A 20,376-nucleotide genomic window follows, 5' to 3' on the forward strand; every position below is an offset into this window, starting at 1 on the left:
AGAAAATAATACTTCAACTTTTCCTCTTTACTGAAATACTTGAAGTAAAAACTATGCATTGAGTATTTCTGATGTTAGAAGTAGGAAAAATTATAAGCTACTGTCTCACAGGGAAGATAGTAAAAAAAAAAATCCAATTTTTCTACTCATGAATAGTACTAAATCTGGACCACTTTCTTTCTAGGTAGCTGAATTTAAAGCAATAATTTATTGATGCAGTTCTTTCTTTTTTCAGCAGCATGAGAACTGGTCCCATACTCTTTTTCCAGACCAATACTCCAGCAGAATCAGGGACAGACATGGCTATAGAGGAAGCACCAATTTAGTCTGCAATTTAAACACATCAGCATTAGATACTATAATAAGGCAACACCATAATATTGACTTCATCAGGATTTCTAAAGCTTGAGTCTGGCAAGAAAAACCTACAAACTGCCTTCCTATATTTTCATCATCCATTTTAAATCTCAGCTAAGATCATTTTTCACAATTCTTTTCATATGTAAAAGATTGGTTTGACTGTTCAGCCACTTGATGTAATTCAACTAGAAGTTGCCTAGGACCAAAAGAGATCTCCCAGTTTAACTGGAAGCTAACATAAAGACAAACACCTGCTGTTGTTAATACAAAGTGGCTTCTTCTCCCCTAGTTTATTCCTGCTAAAGTGAAAAACTGCATAAAAAATACAGAAAAGATAATTTAACATCTATCTACTGACACAAGCAAGCAAAGTAATGATCACATTCTTAAAGAAGTCATATATTTGTAAGTTGACCATTACTAAAGCTGGAATCTTAGGTGTTAGATTTTAAACAAGGATTTGTGTATGCATTTCAAAATACATGTGACTTAATAACATAGTTTTGATAACTAAAAGACTGAATTTTATTAGTAGACTTTTTATTTATTGTGATTAAAACCCACAATCCTTCCTCAGACTACAAATGTTAAAAATCTTGCAAATACACTACTGATTAACATATGAAATGAGTGGCTCATCTCTCACACTAAGACTAAGCTTAGAGCTACCTGCACACAAACAATTGCTTTTGTTCATCATTCAGATTGCAATCTATCTGGACAGATGTAAATGTGATGCTGTCCAAGGAGTCAGATATGTAAGAAACTCAGTTCAAAAGTCAATTCAAAGAAAAATGAGCCCTGACAGTCCTTCGTGGGTTCTTCCCCAAATCCAACTCTTAATTATATCTATGCAGCAACAGAAAGAACCAATTCATAAACCTTTGTGCACATAGCAAACCAAACACAAAATACGTGAATCAATACAAGACACATGCCAGACAAGCAAAAGCTACTTAAATGAACAGATCTGGGTACTATCTAAGCAAAATCAAGCAGGAATCCCAATGCAAAATAACAGGTGTTTCCACAATCACACAAAATATGCAGTCAGCATTCTAATAATTCGCCTTATTATAGTGTCCAAGCATCCGCTGCCAAAAAGCAACTAACCATGTCAAGATGCAGTATTCCTTATCTGACATTCAGTCAGAAACATCAGCAGTGCTGGCTTTATCTACACAGGCAGTATACCCAGCATCTTAAGACAAAGCCACCAAGAGGAAAAGCGGCCAACAATTTGAGTAAGATTTATGTTTACATTAACAGATAAGCCAAACCAGAAACAGGCAGCATTTTAAAGCCAGGAATAATGCATTTTCAGTGGGTTTGTAGAGCTCCTGTTATATAAGCAAATATGACTGTGCTATAAAGCTGCAAAAATGATAGCTTGTGCTAAGTACGCTTACAGCACAGTAAGCTATGGCTAAGGTAAAAAAAGCTTTAAGTAATACCTTCTTACAGATAGCTCGCAGCTTGAAAGCAGAAAAATGAAATGCAGTTTTCATATCAGATTTACATATATCATTATCTTTCCTCATATTACTAAGTAAGGCAAGTAAGTATTGGCATAGGACAATCAATAGGATTAGTGCTAACTCAGGTTAGAAACAGCAGGGGACATTCCATTTTCCTGAAAGTGTGCCAAAATGATGCAACATATTGCAATTGCTACTTGTTGTAATAAGCACTCCAATTCTCTACATATTCCTGACAGGGTATCAGCAGTAGCATCAAATTCAAGTAAAAGCATACCTTTTTGTTGAAGGACCAAATTTTATCCCACTCCATATTCACAACAGATCGAGAGGAGCCCTGGAAAATTTAAAAAAGAAAAACACAACAAAAAAAAACACAAGTGCATGTAGTCTAGCTGTCCAACTCACCTAAAAGAAAGTCCTTTAATGGCTACAAACCCTCTATTTGCATTTATCAAAACAATTTATAAAAGAACTTCTGAGCTTGCAAAGCAATTTATTTTTTTTAAAGAAACCTGCTACTGAGTTTAGCAAGGACCTGCTCAGACACATTGAAGCACTACACAAGAAAGCAGTAAATCTTCAAAAGGAACCTCACAATCACAAGAAATTTAAATGAAACCTTATGAAAACTTGTCCTTACTATATAAGACTCAAAGAATCAGAAAAGAAGGAAATACCCACCTGAGCAGCAATGAACTGTTTTAGCCCTTCAACTGTCATGCCTCTTCTCAGGACACCACGCACAGTGGGAAACCTTGGGTCATCCCTAGTAGAAAGAGAAGTTTTATCAGTATCACACACTAAGTTTTACCTGTAAGATTTCTCAAAAAGTTTAATAATACTGCCACATGTGAAAGGCAGCTTCACTGTATTTTATTTTTGTGAATGAAGAGCTAGATGAGAAGATCTAACTGAGAAGGCAGAGGGAGGTAAGCCATCTCCTGGGGAAGTGGCCCTCTTCTTATGTCTATTCTACCTTCAGTCTCTCAAAAACTGGTATGAGGAGAGGACTTCAGATGGTGGGATCCCACAACAAGATCACTGTGGGAAGAACCAAGAAGAACCCTCTCCAGACTCTGAATTAATTGCAGAGGTGCAGAATCACTGGTCATTCTTTTCAGGAAAACATCTAAGCTACCAGGCCACCAAGAATCATTTATCTTCTGCAGACATCCACTTAATCTCTTAATTTTTCACTTCTGACAGGTGATTCTCACTGGTGACAGGATGAGGGGAAATGGCCTGAAGTTGCACCAAGGTGATATCAGGAAACACTTCTTTACAGAAAGGGTTGTTAAGCACTGCAATAGGCTCCCCAAGTAGGTGGTTGAGTCACCATCCCTGTATGTGTTTAAAAAATGTTTGGATGTGGTGCTCAGGGACATGACTTACAGGAGGGTTGTTAAGGTAGTTTGGTTGGGTTGTGGTTGCACTCGATCATCTTTAAGGTCATTTCCAACCCAAGTGATTCTATGATTCTAATACAAAAAATAACCTAAGTCCATAAAGAAGTGGGAGACAAGAGGAGGTATGTTTTCTAGCATTGCTCAGGAATGTATCTAATAACTCAGAGAGGGAAACGTATAAGTAGCACCTGAAGCAAGAGCCAAAGCCCAAAAATAAGATCCTATAATAAACATGAAATACCTGAACATGTATGCATACAGTTACCACAGCACAGTAAGCAGACACATTGTACATTCAGAAGCCACTGTAATTAATCTGTGTTCTCAAATTCCATTTAAATATTCATTCATGCTGCTTAAGCACACTGACTAAAACAGAAAGAGATGCATCAGTGCAAATATCTACAATAACAATGCCGAGCTACAAGCAAGTAACGTACCATCCATCCACAAGCCCTTCATTGACAAACCACGTAAGCTTTCTTTTGGACAGCACAGTGTTGTTGAGGTTTAACCTGCTGTATTCCCATATGTATGGCTTCCTTATGCCCAATGCCTCAATGATCCAATAGAATTGTTCATCCCTGTCGTGGTATTCTGTTGTTCTAAGTGCATGTGTGACACCTTCAATACTGTCAACGATGGGGCAGGCAAAGTCATATGTAGGATAAACCCTTGAAAATAAGGAGCCTTGGTTAACAAGGCAGAAGAGCAAAACACTTTCCTCACATTTAAACCTCCAAATTAAGTATCATTTATATTTACATACTATAAACTTTTATAGTCTGTGATCTGAAAACCTTCAGATCAAGCCTTCTTTAAAAACAGCATACAGACAATACAGAATGTGCAAAGCTATCACATTTAAAACAAAATCCCTACACAAAGGAATTGCTTTAGTGTTATACACGCATTAAAATCAGTATTTCCAAAACCAACATTGTGTGGCTGCTCGCAAAGGCCCCAAATAAGCAGTGAATCATAGCCTCCAGCAACTGGGTAGGCTGATTTCAAGGCACAACGCAGTAATTCTTCATTCTGTACAAAGACAGAGGCTGTTATGAAAACTGTAGTGATGTAGAATTGTCACAATCCTGTTTAAGTTCCAAGAACTAAAGGAAACAACTTTTTTGTCCACGATAAAGCCACTAAGTCTTAATTCAACTTTCGACTCCGAGCTCTTCACTGACAGATGATGTATTTATAGACCAGTGAAATATTCACTGCTGACTATGACAACTAACAAACAGGTTTTAAAAAGCATCTGTAAAGCTCCTCACAGTAAAGAGACTCATTACATTTTCTAACTGAAAAATGCAAACAGATTCCAAGCATTAACATAAGTTTACCAAGGAATGGTAAATACTGAAAAAAAGCAAAAAAAAAAAATCACAGGCCACATAAAGAAATTGAACATACTTGTAGGTAGTTCCTGTACGTGGGTGAGGCTGGTTTTTACAGCGATAAAGAGTCGGATCCCTCATACACCCATTGTTACTATTCATATCAATTTTTGCTCGTAGACAACAGGTTTGTCCATACTCTGTTCCCTTTTTCATTTCTTCCCACATTTGTAGATTCTTATTAACACCTAAAAATAATAAAAATAGTTTTCTAAGGTGTTTTGAATTTGATACAGAACTACAGTCTACCACTGCAGCAACAAAAAGCAATGTCACCCCCTCTTTAGATACATTTTATATTTTGAATTTTTTATAAATTGGTGATGATGATGAAATACATACAGAAGTTTCCTGCACCTGTCTAAATGTACAGTTATTCCAGCCACACAGAACAAAGCACTAAACATTTGTGAGTAATAGCAGATGAAAAGCCTGGGAAAGAGAAGGCTTAGAGGTGACCTTGTAGCCTTACAATCTTCTAACACCTAAAGGGGGCTTACAGGAAAGATGGGGAAGGACAATTTAACAAGGAGTGTTAGGACAAGGGCTAATGATTTAAAAACAAAAAAAAAAAGTGTAGATTTCTATTAGATACAAGGAAGAAATTCTTTATTCACAGTGTAGTGAGACTTTAGAACAGGTTGACCAGAGAAGCTGTGGATGCCCTATTGCTGGAGGCATTGAGGCTAGGCAGGATGGGGCCCATGGGCAGCCTGATCTAGTGGGAGGTGTCTCTGCCCATAGCAGGAGGATTAGAATGGGTGATCTTCAAGGTCCATTTCAAACCAAACTTCTTTAACGTTCTATGATTTCCAAGTTCCTATAAGGACCTTACAGTTACACAATCAGTTGTCTCCTTCACCTTTTAATAAAAATCAAGCTGTGATGCCAAATTAAAATGCCACAAAACCAAAAAGGAAGCATGAAAAAATCTTACAGTTGTTTCTGTGTTTAGATTCCGTTCTTTGCTCACGCTCTGCTTTCATTTGCTCTGCAGGAGTATCATCCACATATGCCTTCCCTTCTTGAATGAGCTGCTCAGCGTATTTCATTATTGTTTCAAAGTGATCTGAGGTATATGTAAACTGATCTGGTTTGATGTGCAGCATTGCGACATCTTCAAGAATAACCTGCAAAGTGTGGAATTGTCTACTGTAATATTCTAGAAAGTTAGTTTTCTTAAACCTCTATCCTCACCATGCCAGATTAGGTGCTGTAGCACTCCACAGTCCAGGAAGGATGATCAATAAAAATAATATGACAAGCATGAAAGAAAAAAAGAGGTAAGCACTTACTGATTCAAAGCCTATGATTATATGAGATCAGGGAGAACAAGAAAAGGAGATGAAAATTGAAACAAACCACTTCTTACAGTCAAATAGTACTTACAAAATGAAAACGAGTATGACAGGAGTTGCATATCTACATACATGTTGGAGAAAGGAAAGAAGCAACTGACAAAAGGCTTTTATTAAAGATGATGGAAATTTCTTCCAAGCGTAAAACTTAAGTGCAATACTGACGCCTTAAATATCTAGTGCAAAAAAAAGTGTACTACAACAGATCTCCATGTAATTTAACTTTGAATTAATTTAATACAGTGAATGATTTCTCTGTTCTCTCATCATACCTTTTCAAAGTCTTCTTTCTCTTTTTCGGGATTTGTGTCATCAAACCTCATAATAAGTTTTCCTTTGAAGTTAACTTGGTAGTGCTGATTTAGCAGAGCAGCTTTGGCATGACCGATATGCAGATATCTAAAAAGAAAATAAATTAACACATCAGCACCACTTCAGTTAGACTTTAGTATTTCTGAAAGAAAGATAAGAAATAAGCAATAGCTAAGTCAAACAAATGAAGAAAACATGTCAAGATTTGGTACATTTATAAAAGTAGATTATGTTTTTTTTCTACCATAAAATTACCAGGTAATTGTTAAAATGTGGCTTATTAACTGTCACTATGCACATAAAAATAGGACTTGATTTCCAGTTTTATAGACTAACTTAAGCTGACCATGTTGATAACATTAAGTAATTTCTACCAGATAGACAATCTGAACCTACCACATTCAGAAGACTGGAATTTTCTAAAACAGTGGATGCTTTCCATTTTAATGTGAACTAAAAAGTTACTGCTGATTTAAACCTAATTTAATACATAAACATTAATTCCAAAAACCTAAAAAAATACATGCTTCTAAAGAAATAATCTGTGCTACATATATACAATACAATGACAGTTCGTACAGGACTTATAAAGTAAGAAACATAAGCACAGAAATAATACGATGCTGAATGGACAGTTTACTGAAGAAAGGCAGTAATGGAAATTTCACAGCTTATCAAGGACTTCAAAAAGAAATAGAAAAAAAGCTGGGTGAAAGTTTTATTTATGAAATTGGTTATGCATTTTTTAATCCTCTTTTCCATGTATTGATTGATAAAAGTAAAGCTTTACTTACTAAGTGTGTCATGTACATATGTTTGAATAAAACACTTCTATACTCCTACTGATTTCTGACTGCTTCTGCATTAACTATATTGGCAATTAAGATGCTGTAATATATGTGGATCAACAGATCAAAGAAGCTGGCAGTGAGATTCATAACATCTCCCATTTTCTGTCTTTATGAGTTTGTATCTCAGATTACATATAATCTGACCCTCTGAGACAAAGGTCTCAATTATACATCTATTGTAAAGTTTCCTGAAAGGAGATTATCCCATACACCTTTCCCTTCCCAAATTTAAGCTTCCTGATGAAGTACTGAGCACACTGCACCCAACTCACGAAGACTGTATTCACTCATCACAGCTTCTGTTAGTACACATCTCCATTATCCATGCAAATCCCTTCCACTTCTCCTCCCACTGCTGAGCACATTAAAAAACCACTTCTGTAATTCAAGCTTAGCTAATAACACAATGAGTCAGAGAAATAAACATACAACTCTAACACAGTCACAGACAAAGCTCTAATTACTCTTTTGACTCCAAAGACTTATCTGACAAGCTGATGCACGAAGCTGATTCTCACCAAAGCACACTTCTAGTTTTCTTGAAAACAAAAATGAAAAATAGAAACTTTTCAAAGCATCTATGCTTCTTACCCACTTGCTTCAGGAGGAAACCGTACAATGACCTTCCCCATCTCTGCACCAGGAAGTTCAACAAACTTCCCAACATCCGCTTTCTTTTCAGTTGCCTTAAAAATTAATGGAGATTATAATTACAGATCACGTTAGCTGAATAAACAAGAATAAAACTTCAGATACACTCTTGTGCTCCAGTATCTTCTTTCAAAACAGACAGCAAGAATCCATCATATTGCACCCCAAATTCATCTCTTCACAACTTTCACATTACTGTCAGTACATCAAAAGTAGACTAATTTTGCAGCTCCAAGTTAATCTTTTTTTTCAGTTGTGAACTACAACCGAGAAGTTCTAACAAGTTATTTAATTTTCTAAATAGAAGAAAACCAAGTTTATCTTGGTGTTTTTAACCTCACTGTGATTAACTACTTCAAGCAACTGCAATCTCTGCAGGTCTCTCAGGATCTTGAAATCCTTGTTAGAAAAACAAAATGATACAGCTAAAGAGCAGTGCCATTTTTCCATGATTCCAGCTAAGCATTGGACTACACTACTCACCCTTCTGAATATGACACTGGTAGCTGTTTTGTTCCTCCTTTTTAAGAGGAACTTACAAAAAAAAAAAAAAACTACTTGCAACTGATCCCTTTTTATTTGCTAAATTCAAGGAGATCCTTATAGGGTATTCATACAAATAAAGCTACTCATACAAATAAAGCTACTCTCCCCAGACAAAGTAGAGCTTACCATTTTGACCTTTGGAATGCCAGAAGCCCACTTGGCTCCTACAGACTGAAAAGCTTGTTGTACGTCAAGAAAGCCATACCATCGTTTTGCATGGATGGGAGCTTTATTTTGCTGTAATTGCTCTTGCCAGATGTTATTATCTGTTAGGAAACAAAATTTTCAAGCTGCTGAATCATTAAAATAGAAAGACTACCAATTGCAATTTTTAAGATCAGCACAAGATTATGGTTTTTAATAACCTACTTAAGTCTCTGTTCTGAAAGGATATTTAGTCATGAGGATACAAGTCATTTTAAAGCAAATTAAATAAACTCCTTCCAAAGAACATAATCCATTCTTTTTCGTTTCAAGAAACAGAAGGGGTGGGGGGCTGAGCAACATTAAGTTTTGTTTTTCTCATCTAAAACTCAAAATTAGTAAAAATGTGGGTTTTTTCTTCCAAAAACAGAAATACAGGATATCCTTCTAATAGGTCTACCTTTGATGTTTTTCAAGCTTTCTCCAGCATATACCAGTGAAGCATAGTGTGAAGTGAAGCATATACCAGTACTAGCATTTACTTTCCAGGGATCAGTTCCCAAAATCTAATCTTGAAGGAGTAACTTCACTAAAGGGATTCCAGTGGGAAAAGGCAGAAAACAGACATAATGCACTGACTTCAGATTTCTCAGAGGTATACCTTTAAAAAATTATTCAAAGATGTCAGACTTTAATCTTGAACATGTACATTACTTTCAAGGGGCACTCAGTCACAATGAATGACAGTCATCTATTAATTTTAGACATACACCTGGGATACAAACTCATATAAACAGTTCAGCAAAGCTTGTTTTAGCTTCTGAAGACTATTTCTTAGAGTAACACTTTTCAGTAACTCAAGCTAAACGCCAGTCTATCAAGGTAACATAGCTGAAAGATCTGCGTATACAATTTTATTCTGTAATACAAAATTCAAATATTCAAGTCAAAATTTTGGGCTACAACACACTTTCCTATTTAGGAAGCAGGTAATAATGACATTCTTATAGGTAACACAATATAAGTTAGAAATATTACCATCCATAAGCACATCATGTAAGTTTTCACATAGAACAATTCTAAGGCTTCCTAAGCAACACTAGTCCCATCAGTGATGCACAGGACAAAGCAGTGTGAACAACAGTACAGAGTCTGGCATACAGCTAAGAATTGCTACTAGCAACCACAGAAAGAGAAATTTGAGAACTCCTAGTATGTATGATAGCAAACCAATGAAAGGGAGAACATGTACCAATACCTTTTAGTACAGCCCAGACACAGACATCAGCAAGACTCAGAGAGTTTCCAACCAAGTAGGTTCTCAGAGATAGGCAGTGGTTGAGCTCTTGGACTGCTGAAACAAACTGGCTGGCAGTAGATAACTTTGTAGCACTAAACTCTAGCCAGTGGTCAACCTAGTTTTAAGGAACATAAGATATTAAAAGTTAGTAAAGCAATGAGAAAGAAGTCAAAAATCCGAATATACACTTAACAGCTGAACAGAAAATATTAGCTAGAATATCAATGTTAAACATATTGGACATTAAATCACAAGGGATGCTTAAATAACCTTTAAAATCAAGTACACCTAAACATTCATCCAGAACAATACATGATTAAATTCAGCTTCTTCCTTCAAAATGTTTTCAAACTGTTGAAACTATACTGACTTCATTAAAATTATTCCCACTGGAAAAAATAGCAGCTCTTGGGCATTTATTTCATCACACACAGCATGCTATAATGGGTGTCCTCCAACTATTTAGGTATAACATTTGTGCGCTATTTGATCTTTCTGGTATCACTACTGGATAAGTATGTCATTTTCTCCTCAGTTCCTATCTTCTCTGCTTCACATTCTTTTAGCTCTGCAGAAACCAAATCCCTACCTCACCTTATTTCCCTTCCCTTTCTTTTGCAGAAGTCTTTTCCTACAGAAACACATCTTGCTGTATTTAAAAAAAAGAAAAAAACAATAAAAATCAGGCCCTTGGTTGATGCATAGCTCTGCCTATGAATCAGATCCTTCAATTCTGTAAGAGATCAAATATATCTTAAACTCCTCTGTCTGTTTCACATTCAAGTGTTTGGTAAACTGCACAAGGAATCCTTGCAATATCTGAGCCAATGGGGCAGGCATAAACATAATTACGTTACATAAACATAATTGCTACAGAACTCAGTTCAGTTGTTCAAAGTTACGTTCTGAGGTATTTGTCCCACAAATATTGCTGCCACTGTATGTCCCAAAGTACAGCACCACTGTTGAAAAAAACAAAAGAAAAGAAGCATTCTACTAGAACTAGCAATCTTGAAAGCATATTTACAGAGGCCTTAGGGCTTAACTTCAAAACACATTTTTTCCTCAGAAAATTTAGGTACCTACACAGATTATAACTTATTTTTAGTGCCTTACAAGGAACACGCTATGACAACGCTTCCCTTTAGACCTGCTGTTTGGGATGAAGCATATACTATAACTCCAAGCAGTTATAGAAAGGACAGTTGAACAGATCCTTCAGTTTCCTCCCTACATTTCAGAGAATACTGATTTTAGTTCATTTGCCAGTTTCAGTCATCAATTTAAAATTTACCAGGACTCAGGAAGAACTGCACCTCATTTTGTACCATACCTACAGTTTATAACAACTTTTTGTAATTTGTATAAGGAATGATGACCAACAAGCTCCCTTTTAGGCATAAAGAATTTTGGTGCCTTCATGGCACCGCTAGGGAAGTGCTATGGAATGCAAGACTTTATACAACAGAACATCTCATCAGTGTGGCAAGATATCCAAGCCAGAAGGCATTTAACATGGATCTCAAGCACTGAATGAAATCAGGTTAAGGGTTCCGTCCATCACATACAGCAAAAAAAAAAATTTAGTACAAAATCACAAGTTCTGCACGCAATGGCATATTTTGCCATTAGCTTCAACATGACTTTCTGTTAGTTGCTGAAGGTACTGTAATACAGTGTTCCTTTGTACTATAATGAATTACATTACACAGGAGTAAGTGATGGCAACCAAGCAATAGAAAGTGAAGAGAGAAAACCATCCCCTGAACAGAGGCATTCAAGGCAAGGCTGGATGTGGTTCTGGGCAGCCTGGTCTAGTGGCTGGCGACCCTGCCCATGGCAGTGTGACTGAAACTGGATGATTTTGGAGCACCTCTCCTATGAAGAAACATTGAGGGAACTGGGCTTGTTTAGCTTGGAGAAGAGAAGGTTCTGGGGAATCCTCTCTGTGGACTCCCAATACTTGAATAAACAGGAGAGGGTATGCCTTTTTATCAGGGCGGATAGTGATAGGACAAGGGGGAATGGTTTTAAACAAAGACAGGGGAGGCTTAAGTTAGATATTAGGAGGAAGTTTTTCCACACAGAGGGCAATGATTCATTGGAACAGGTTGCCTAAGGAGACTGTGGATGCCCCATCCCTAAAAGCATCCAAGGCCAGGCTGGATGTGGCTCTCAGCAGCCTGGTCTGGTGGTTGGCAACCCTGAACATAGCAAGGGGGTTGAAAGTAGATGATCATTGTGGTCCTTTTCAGCCCAGGCCATTCTATGATTCTATGAATCACAGTCCTCATCCTCTAACCTGAACTATTTTGGATTAGTGAACTGCCAGCTTAGGAGTAGTTTCTGTGGGGGGTAGGAAATGGCAACTCTTTCCGAGATCAGATTTATGACTCTTCTTCACAAGAAGCTGCAAGCTTAACAAAAACAAAACAAAAAATACAAACAACTCAGCATTCTACATAACAGGAACCTCAGACTAATAATAAAACGCACAAGCAATACACAATAAAATGCAGGAATATAAAAAAGGTCCTCCAAAAGAAAGAAAAAAGTGGACACTTTGGTCACAGACAAAAGAGGGAAGGAAATAGAAAAAAAGACACAGTTCTTTCTCACCTCAGTGTGTTCCAAAAGATTCAAACCATACAACCCAGCAGAAGCAGCAACTCTAGCCAAATAACGAACTATAGAATTCACATTGGTAAATGAAACATGCCTGAAAAAATACGCAAAATAAAGGTATATTAAATTACTACATCCAGTTCAATTTCACCTGTACATGCAGTTGAAAATGAGCAATAATCATCCCTACAGGTTCACACAGGTGTAGTTCACAAAAAAATAGCTCCATATGCTTCTAACCAAGCACTGACATCAACAAGGAGTTCCTGTAAGGGTTCTGTTCCTCTCATTTTAATTGACTGAATGCTACACTTTAATTTGTCTGAACGAGGTTTTTTCCAGTCTCTGCTACTATTTTTCTTATAAACAAGTTATCTACCTCCTGCTACACATATTTCATCCTTTACAAACTTAGGAGGAATTTTTGATAGCACAGAAAAAGCCTTGCAAAGACCAGTGAAAGTCCTGAGAAAGAAATAAAAGGCTCCTTGGTACAGTAATAATTACAACGAGTCCCATTTCTGATACAAATGGATCTGACAGTCACACTCGGTTAACTGCACCAAAATTAAGGAACATAGCTTATTTGTGAGGTTTTCTTTTCTTCTAGCTTTTCAAACTCCAGGCATCCATTTTTAATCCTTAAATTGTTATTAAAAACAAGACCTATGGGGGAAAGGATTTACTATATGCAAAGTATGTTCTGTTCTCATTTCATCATGCTGCCAGACTTTAAAGAAACTTTTCCAGAGAAACAAGACATCTTTAAAATATGTGCATCTACAGAAAGTTTGTGAAATATGTTTTTGTTTTCACTAGTTCGTACTAAAACAAATGCCCTTGATCACTTAAGCAAGCCATTACAACTATTGATTTCAACCCTCCCCAAAAATAAAATAAAAAAATAAAACCAAGGTCTGGAATATCCCAAGTGAATTTCAAGTCATGCCAGAATAAGATGGCTTTAGCAGAACTGATGCCATGAAATCCATTTACCAGAAGCATTACTTGAGATCTGAATTCAGCTGATGCTTCTCCAGTTACAGATATACTTTTAACAGACTTTAAAGTAGAGAATCAATCTTTTTTAATGATTGTACAACTAAGCAAGAGAAAATTAATGCAATATTGAGGTTTGGAATAACTTCTTAAACATAATCCAATAAGAAAAAAGAGATGATACTAATGCACAAAAAAAAAGTCACCTGATAGAAATGTGAATCTAGATCTTATTCACCTGGGACCAAGGAGCAGAAGAGCTTTTGAGCTTTTGCTTCCCATTTCTAACCTTTTCTATAACAGCTAAAATGAACGTGTTTGCAATGCAGATGGTAACATAAAACTAATAAATTTAATAAAATTTAGAAAACATTGTTCTTTCATAGCTGAGTATACAATATTATTCCAACATCATCTTGAAGTGATAGCTTTTATACCACAGAGCAAAAGACAACACGTAGGAATAGAAATTATAATGAGGAAAGAACTCTTATTTGAGTCTAAACCTAATATCTTTTAGCAGAAAATGGAAACAGAAACCAGTAGCACAGTCATTACGTTTGAAGACTTGTCAAGCAGCCTGTGCTTTGATTTTCTGCCAAAATATGTATACAGTGACAAGCTCACTCTCTAGGGTTATAGGAGTGGGGAAAAGATCAGCTGCTGTTAACTTGTAAGGACCTACACAACACAACATAAAAATACTATGTTTGCTTTTACAATCATTCTAAAGCCATGCAGGAATACCAGCTTATGTTTCACTGGTAACCTCAAGAGAATCTTCCATGGGAATAACACAAAATGTGAACAAGTATGGTTTTTGGAAGATTATGGAAAAAATCTGTGGTTCCCAATCAAGTTTTTCAGTCCCTACTCAAAAGGTAGGTACTGTAGTTAACTGTAGTTAAATGTAACTGTAGTTCAATGATTCTGAATTTTAAACAGTATTATTATATTTGATAATATGTTCAGGGGCCAAAATGTGTTCCTTACTGTTGATTCTAGATAATCAGAGGTACCACTGCAATGCCAGTGGTATTTAAATGCTGGGATATCTTCCCACATTATATTCAGACATCTTACATGATATGGAATCTGAGATTACAATCCAGTTTTCCCAAACCAAAAGAATCAGTCCTGCATTTCTGATATGCACATGATCCTACAAAGATCATAAAAATCTCCCTCCCACCCCAAACTTGAAAATATTTATTGCAATAATAGTTTTACTTTTCAAAGGTCATACATTAGCTTTCTTCAAAAATTTCTAAGAGTATTTCCACATTATGCAGATAGATACAGTTACAGTGGATAGTGTGGTACAGTTATTTAGCACTTTTCTGAGATGACATCATTCACTTACATTCACAACTGAGCACATAACAATGCCACATAAGACTTAAAATTAATTCTATCACATATGTATGAATGCAAGGAATCATGTATACCACTCTTATATAGTATAAAATGGCCTTACTTTTGATAACTCATGGTACATCAAAGAAGGCAAATACCTAAACAATACAGCGAGACAACAGTAATGCAGTCATTAATAGAAGTATTCTTCTCCTACCAGGAAAGGTTACTGTCAATGTTACAACCATGTGATTTTTAAAACTGCTGACCCAAAGCAAGACGAAGAGATGCAAAGTCACTTACTCAGATACACGAAGGATGGTTTCCTTGCCTTCTTCCACTGAAATTTTGACATCATTCTTCACAAGCTCTACTGTCAGCAGAGCTCCTTTAAAAAGAAAACAAGAGACAAACATATTCATCTCTCTTGCAGTAAAAATACCTTTCACAGCAGCAACAAAACAGCTACACTTCTCATCTAATTTGACAAAGCGATTGAAGTGCTCCTTCAAGTAAGATTGCTCAGGAAAGAAATCAATGTTCAATCTCATATGCAGGAGAATTATTCTTGGCAGCACTCGTGGTTTAAAATTGATAATGCCCAGCATACAGTAATCTGCAGTGCGCTCAGTAACTGTCAGCAGCAATTCATGGTACTTCCTGAAGGTACTGTAGAAATGAGTTCTGCACCTGACTACATAAAGAGATCATAATCAAACAGTTTTACCTGAACAGTATCGAAGTATAAACCACCACAGCCCTGACAATATTTTTAACACTATTTAATGTTTACAAAAAGACGTACCGAGAAATTCTATTCAAGACAAACACAAGAAACTTACACAGGCTCCTCAGAGTAGCTCACCAGTGACAGTGCAGAAATAAAAGATCTTCTAAGGCTATTCACCAACTGGAGGACAGCTCTGTCCATATCCAAAGTGGCTCAATGCAACCTGCTCAGAACTCAATGCTCCATAGCACAGTGGAAGGGCTTGAACAAAGCACTAAGCTAACGTGGCTGCATTATTTCTGGGCTGGCTCTGCTCCAGACCCTGCCTGCTGAGCTGGAGGAGAGGAGCTTGTGTTTGTGTGCTTTCCTCACAAGCATATACAAAGACAGCAAGCTTTGCACAGGCATTACTTCAATGAAAGTAGCCAGAGGGCCATGCTGTAGGTCTGGAAGGGCATCTAACCAACCTGTTACTTCTTAGAATCACAGAATCATTGTAATTGGAAAAGACCACTAAGACCGTTACGTCCAACCCACATCCACAGTGCCCTATGGACAATGACTCCACCACCTCCCTGGACAGCCTGTGCCACTGCATCACTGCTCTTTTGGAGAAGAAACTTCTCCTAATACCTGAGCAACCTGAAATCTTCCTGCACATTTCACCTTTCCTGAGAACAACACAGAGTCTGCCCAAGGCTGACAGTGCGTAGCTACTAATACGTTGCCCTACATACAAGTCACAGGAGCTAGAAGCTCCCACCTCAGCACAAATGCCTCCTGTGGCATTAAGAACAGTAAGCTAACGTCCTTCTACCCCTGTATTCCACACGTGAAAGTCAGAGTGACATCGCTCACGCAATACATCTGAAAGGCCCATAAGTACGCTAATAGCACGGAAAGGCTTTGGAAACGACAAGGATTAGACTGAGCAAGCTGTGTAATTAATACTAGTGACATTAATAGCTACCACACGCCTCCAGCGCAGCCATGATGAGCAGCACGGAGCAGGCAGGAGTGGGACGTGCGCTCGGCCGCCTCGTACACACGCTGCCAACGTGCTTCGCTCGTAAGATGTAATATCTCTAGCATCCTTACATAATCCCCTCAACAAAACCTCTAGTGCCAATTATCAGCTACAAAAACAAACGCTCCAGAGCCCCTGCGTTCGCAGCTCAGACCGCACCGCCACCTAGGGAGCCAATGAGGGGAAGCAGGCAAGCCGAGGACGAGCCGGGCAGCGGCTGCCCCTCACCGCCCGCCGGGGAGCGGCCGCTCAGCGCGCGGTGGCTGCAATGCTCCGCATGATGCAACGCGGCGGCACCTTGCGCGACCACAGGCACCCCGAGGGAAGGAGGAGGGCCGGTGGAAAGGAAGGGCCCGGCCCGCGCTTACCGAGCGGGGGGCTGTCCGCCTGCACCGTGAGGCTCAGCGCCGCCATCCCCGCCGCCACGCCGGAACCAGACGAGAGAGAGGGGAGAGGCGGGGCGGGGCGGGAGGCAGCGCCAGCGCGGCGGCAGCACCACCTCCGGCGGCCCCGGCGTGGCGGGGAGGAGCCTGTGCGTCACTTCCCGCAGCGGGGCTGGCTTGGCAGCTGCTGTCTGTCGTGGCTGGGCCTTTCTACGAAGCTTTGCTCGAGTTATCCGCCAGCATTCTTAGCGTTGGGCTCTGACGGGAGCATCAGGGTTGTTTTTTTATGCCGCTTTTATGTCACGTCAGCAAATAAAAAAGAGCGCAGAATCATCGAATCATTAAGATTGGAAAAGACTTCTAAGCTCATTGTATCAGGTCATCAACCCATCCCCACTGTGCCCTCAGTGCCACATCTCCACAGTTCTTGACACCTCCAGGGACGATGACTCCACTACCTCCAGGCAGCCTGTGCCACTGTATCACTGCTCTTTTGGAGAAGAATCACACACAGTTTACCCTGTTCTCTTACAGTGGTACATTTCTCACATACAAGCCTAGCAGTGAATCAATCCAGTCTCGGAATTAATTACAAAACTAGTGCACTAGCAGTTTTCTCTAGGAGGCAGGCTCTGGCTCAGACTGTTGCAAGGACATTGCAGTGTCCCTGTGCTTTTCTGCAGTTTTACAGCACCAATTTGCTGGCAGAAGAGCTCGTGAATGCATGATTGGTGGAGCACGGCAGTGGGACAGCCAGACTAGATGATTTCCAGAAGTCCCTTCCAACCCCTACGATTCTGTGACTGTGTGTGTGACTGGACCTTCCCTGACAGCCTGTGTCTGACTCCTGCTGTTGAGTTTTGCTGCACATTTTCCATATATCTAGCTGTATCAGGAGGCATTCCAGTTTCCATGAGCATGGGAAACAGCTCCACACATGTCTGTTTAAACATTGGATGGTGTATGCTCTACACTCAGTGAAGCAACCATAAATGAGCACAGAGATCAATATGCATACATCAGATAGATTGAGGATATAAGCACACAGGTGAGTGTTACCAGCAGTAGGTTCTGGACTTGACTTTACATTTGAATGACTATTACAAGGAAAGACTTATTAGCACAGGTTTTGTCTTTAAATCACTCTACATCTCATTTAAATTGTTTCACAAACTCACATACCAATTTTGAAATGAATACGAAAGTAGCCAAGAATCCTAGAGAGATGAGAATTACAGAATCATAGAATCTTTAAGGCTGTAAAAGACATCTAAGCTCACCAACTCAGACCCACCAATCCCCACCATGCCCACTAACCATGTCCCTCAGTGTCACACCTCCATGTTTCTTGAAGACCTCAAGGGACAGTGATTCCACAAACCCCCTGGTCAGCCCGTGCCAGTGCATTATCAGCCTTTCTGAGGAGAAATTTCTCCTAATGTCCAACCTGAGCTGGATGTATAACTGAGTATGAAAATTAATCTGGACTTGCTAGGTAGTTCATTCCTCAGTCACAATCAGCCTGTGGAATGACTAAAGTTATAAGGAGCCAAAACATGAGGAAGGCTGTAATTAAAACAGGCTGAATCTGTCGTATGTGCTATTACTAGTCATGCACTTAAAGAAGACAGGTAGGCTCTAGATGAAAGGATTAGAAGCATGTGTTGTTCTTCTGTATGCAGCTTTTAGTGTAATTACAGCATCAAAGACTGGCTGATGATAGGGCAAGTGAAGTGACAATCTCGCTAATTTATCTGTAAATGTTGTAAGGATAAGCTGTGCTCTCTGAAGAAAGAGCTTCCCCAGTTCCTTTCCCATGTTTGCACATGAAGAGACTGGGAATTCTTCAGCAAGAGTTGTCTCATTCACAGCATCTGGCATTAAGATGTCCCTGCTTGCTTTAAGCCATCTAGCCCTAAAAACAGAACAAGCCTGGAGGTACTGCACTGAAGTCAGGTTGGTGCTACCAGTGTGAGGAAAGGATTGAATCCAAATTGCATGCAGTTTGAAAAGTAAATTGTGTTAAATACAAGAAATAAGCATAACATCACCACTGTTGAAAACTGAATTTTGAAATTTTCAGCTATATGGAAAATGTATTTTTTTGTATATTACAGATCAGAGCTAACTGAAAGACCCAGACTCTGGTTATTAGGAAGACACTGAAGGGGTTTGGCAACTTTGCCATTCACAGTGTCATCAGGGGTTAAAGAGAAAAAGTCATGCTGGGCATTCAGGCATTAAGTAAGCAAGGGATGAGTTCAGGCACCCTGCCTAATACCACAGACCTGCGAGCTTGACAGATGCCACTTTTCTATCCGTACAGAGAACAGAGAAAGAAAATAGCTGTGTAGTCCACTGGAATTGGCAGCCACTCATGGCATGCCTCAGTATGAGTCACAGTCATTAATTAATGGAAGTGGCATTCTTCTTCTCTGCCTTCAGAATAACAAAGGACACTTTAAGCTGGCAGTTTGACAATTTAGGTCACCAATAGTTGTTCAGCAAAACTAAATTGTTACCTCTGAAAGAAAATCGTATGTTTCCTCTGTTTAAGTTCAGTCTACCATCTTTTCCTGAGATAGCTGGATAACAGTAGCCTAATGAAGCATAGCCCTTGGATTTTTTGGGACCAGAAAGTGTTTTTAATTGTTTGGATCTGTTTAAAACTTTAGAATTTGGTAAGCAATCTTTGTTCCTCCATTTGTGTCTAGAAGCACATTGTATTACATATCTCTTTTGGGTACAATTAGTGCAAGTAAAGATTTGAGGCATTAAGAAAATCCAATAGCCTTACAGTATGATGGCAGCAGGTCAGAAATGGGGGATGGGAAGAAATACAGCACAACACTGTTTCAATTACACTTTGAAACTGACTATTTCAAATAAGTCATTTCAGTAACTGGATGATTTCAAGCTGCTCCCTGCATGCAAGACCTCCTGTACTTAAGTTTCCTTCTGCTACACTGAAGGGAGAGCATCTCTACTTGCATGTAACTTCATCTTGGTTGATATATAGCTTGAACTGATTGAAAGATGGTCTTTCAAAAAGTGAGAACAGGTAGAGGAGAAGTTTAAGAGACTCACTAAGTAAAATAAAGTATATCATCCTAAAATAGACCGATGAAAAGACTATTATCAACTGCCTAAATTCAATGAATCTTCTGCTGCAAAAATGGCTTTTAAATAGCTAAATCATTTTGAAACTAAGAACCCCCTAGAATTAGCTTAAAAACTACCACAGTTTTGCTAGATAGAGAGAACCACAGTGTACAATAAATGCTGCTACAGATATATGACAGAAGTCCTGCTAGAAATATATTGCCTCAGAAATCGTGTGTATTTAAAGGAGAATCTTGGCCTATAACTATAAGGGAAGCCAAACAGCAACCAAACCAACTTCACTTCATTCTCAAATACATGCATTGAAAGATCACATTTCAC

At 38.5% G+C, this 20,376-nt stretch overlaps 1 protein-coding gene across 4 annotated transcripts in view; it reads right to left on the bottom strand.

Moving 5' to 3' along the window:
• The window catches only part of EPRS1 (glutamyl-prolyl-tRNA synthetase 1), a 38,387-nt gene extending 21,336 nt beyond the window's left edge, over positions 1–17,051 (bottom strand). The window contains exons 1-13 of one of the 4 annotated variants that reach the window (XM_048935891.1): positions 16,918–17,051; positions 15,096–15,180; positions 12,432–12,531; positions 9,771–9,927; positions 8,495–8,634; positions 7,763–7,857; positions 6,281–6,407; positions 5,588–5,780; positions 4,667–4,838; positions 3,688–3,921; positions 2,523–2,607; positions 2,116–2,175; positions 1,815–1,835 (exon numbers count right to left, since the gene is read on the bottom strand). In XM_048935891.1, the coding sequence (XP_048791848.1) occupies positions 1,815–1,835; positions 2,116–2,175; positions 2,523–2,607; positions 3,688–3,921; positions 4,667–4,838; positions 5,588–5,780; positions 6,281–6,407; positions 7,763–7,857; positions 8,495–8,634; positions 9,771–9,927; positions 12,432–12,531; positions 15,096–15,180; positions 16,918–16,963 (1,515 nt within the window). In that variant the 5' untranslated portion in view covers positions 16,964–17,051. The remainder of the gene's footprint in view (positions 1–1,814; positions 1,836–2,115; positions 2,176–2,522; positions 2,608–3,687; positions 3,922–4,666; positions 4,839–5,587; positions 5,781–6,280; positions 6,408–7,762; positions 7,858–8,494; positions 8,635–9,770; positions 9,928–12,431; positions 12,532–15,095; positions 15,181–16,917) is intronic. The other 3 variants (XM_048935893.1, XM_048935892.1, XM_048935894.1) reach the window with 3 other exon arrangements.
• Positions 17,052–20,376: the final 3,325 nt, after the last annotated feature.

The sequence above is a fragment of the Lagopus muta genome, chromosome 2, assembly GCF_023343835.1.
Source record: "Lagopus muta isolate bLagMut1 chromosome 2, bLagMut1 primary, whole genome shotgun sequence".
Taxonomy (NCBI): Eukaryota; Metazoa; Chordata; class Aves; order Galliformes; family Phasianidae; genus Lagopus; species Lagopus muta.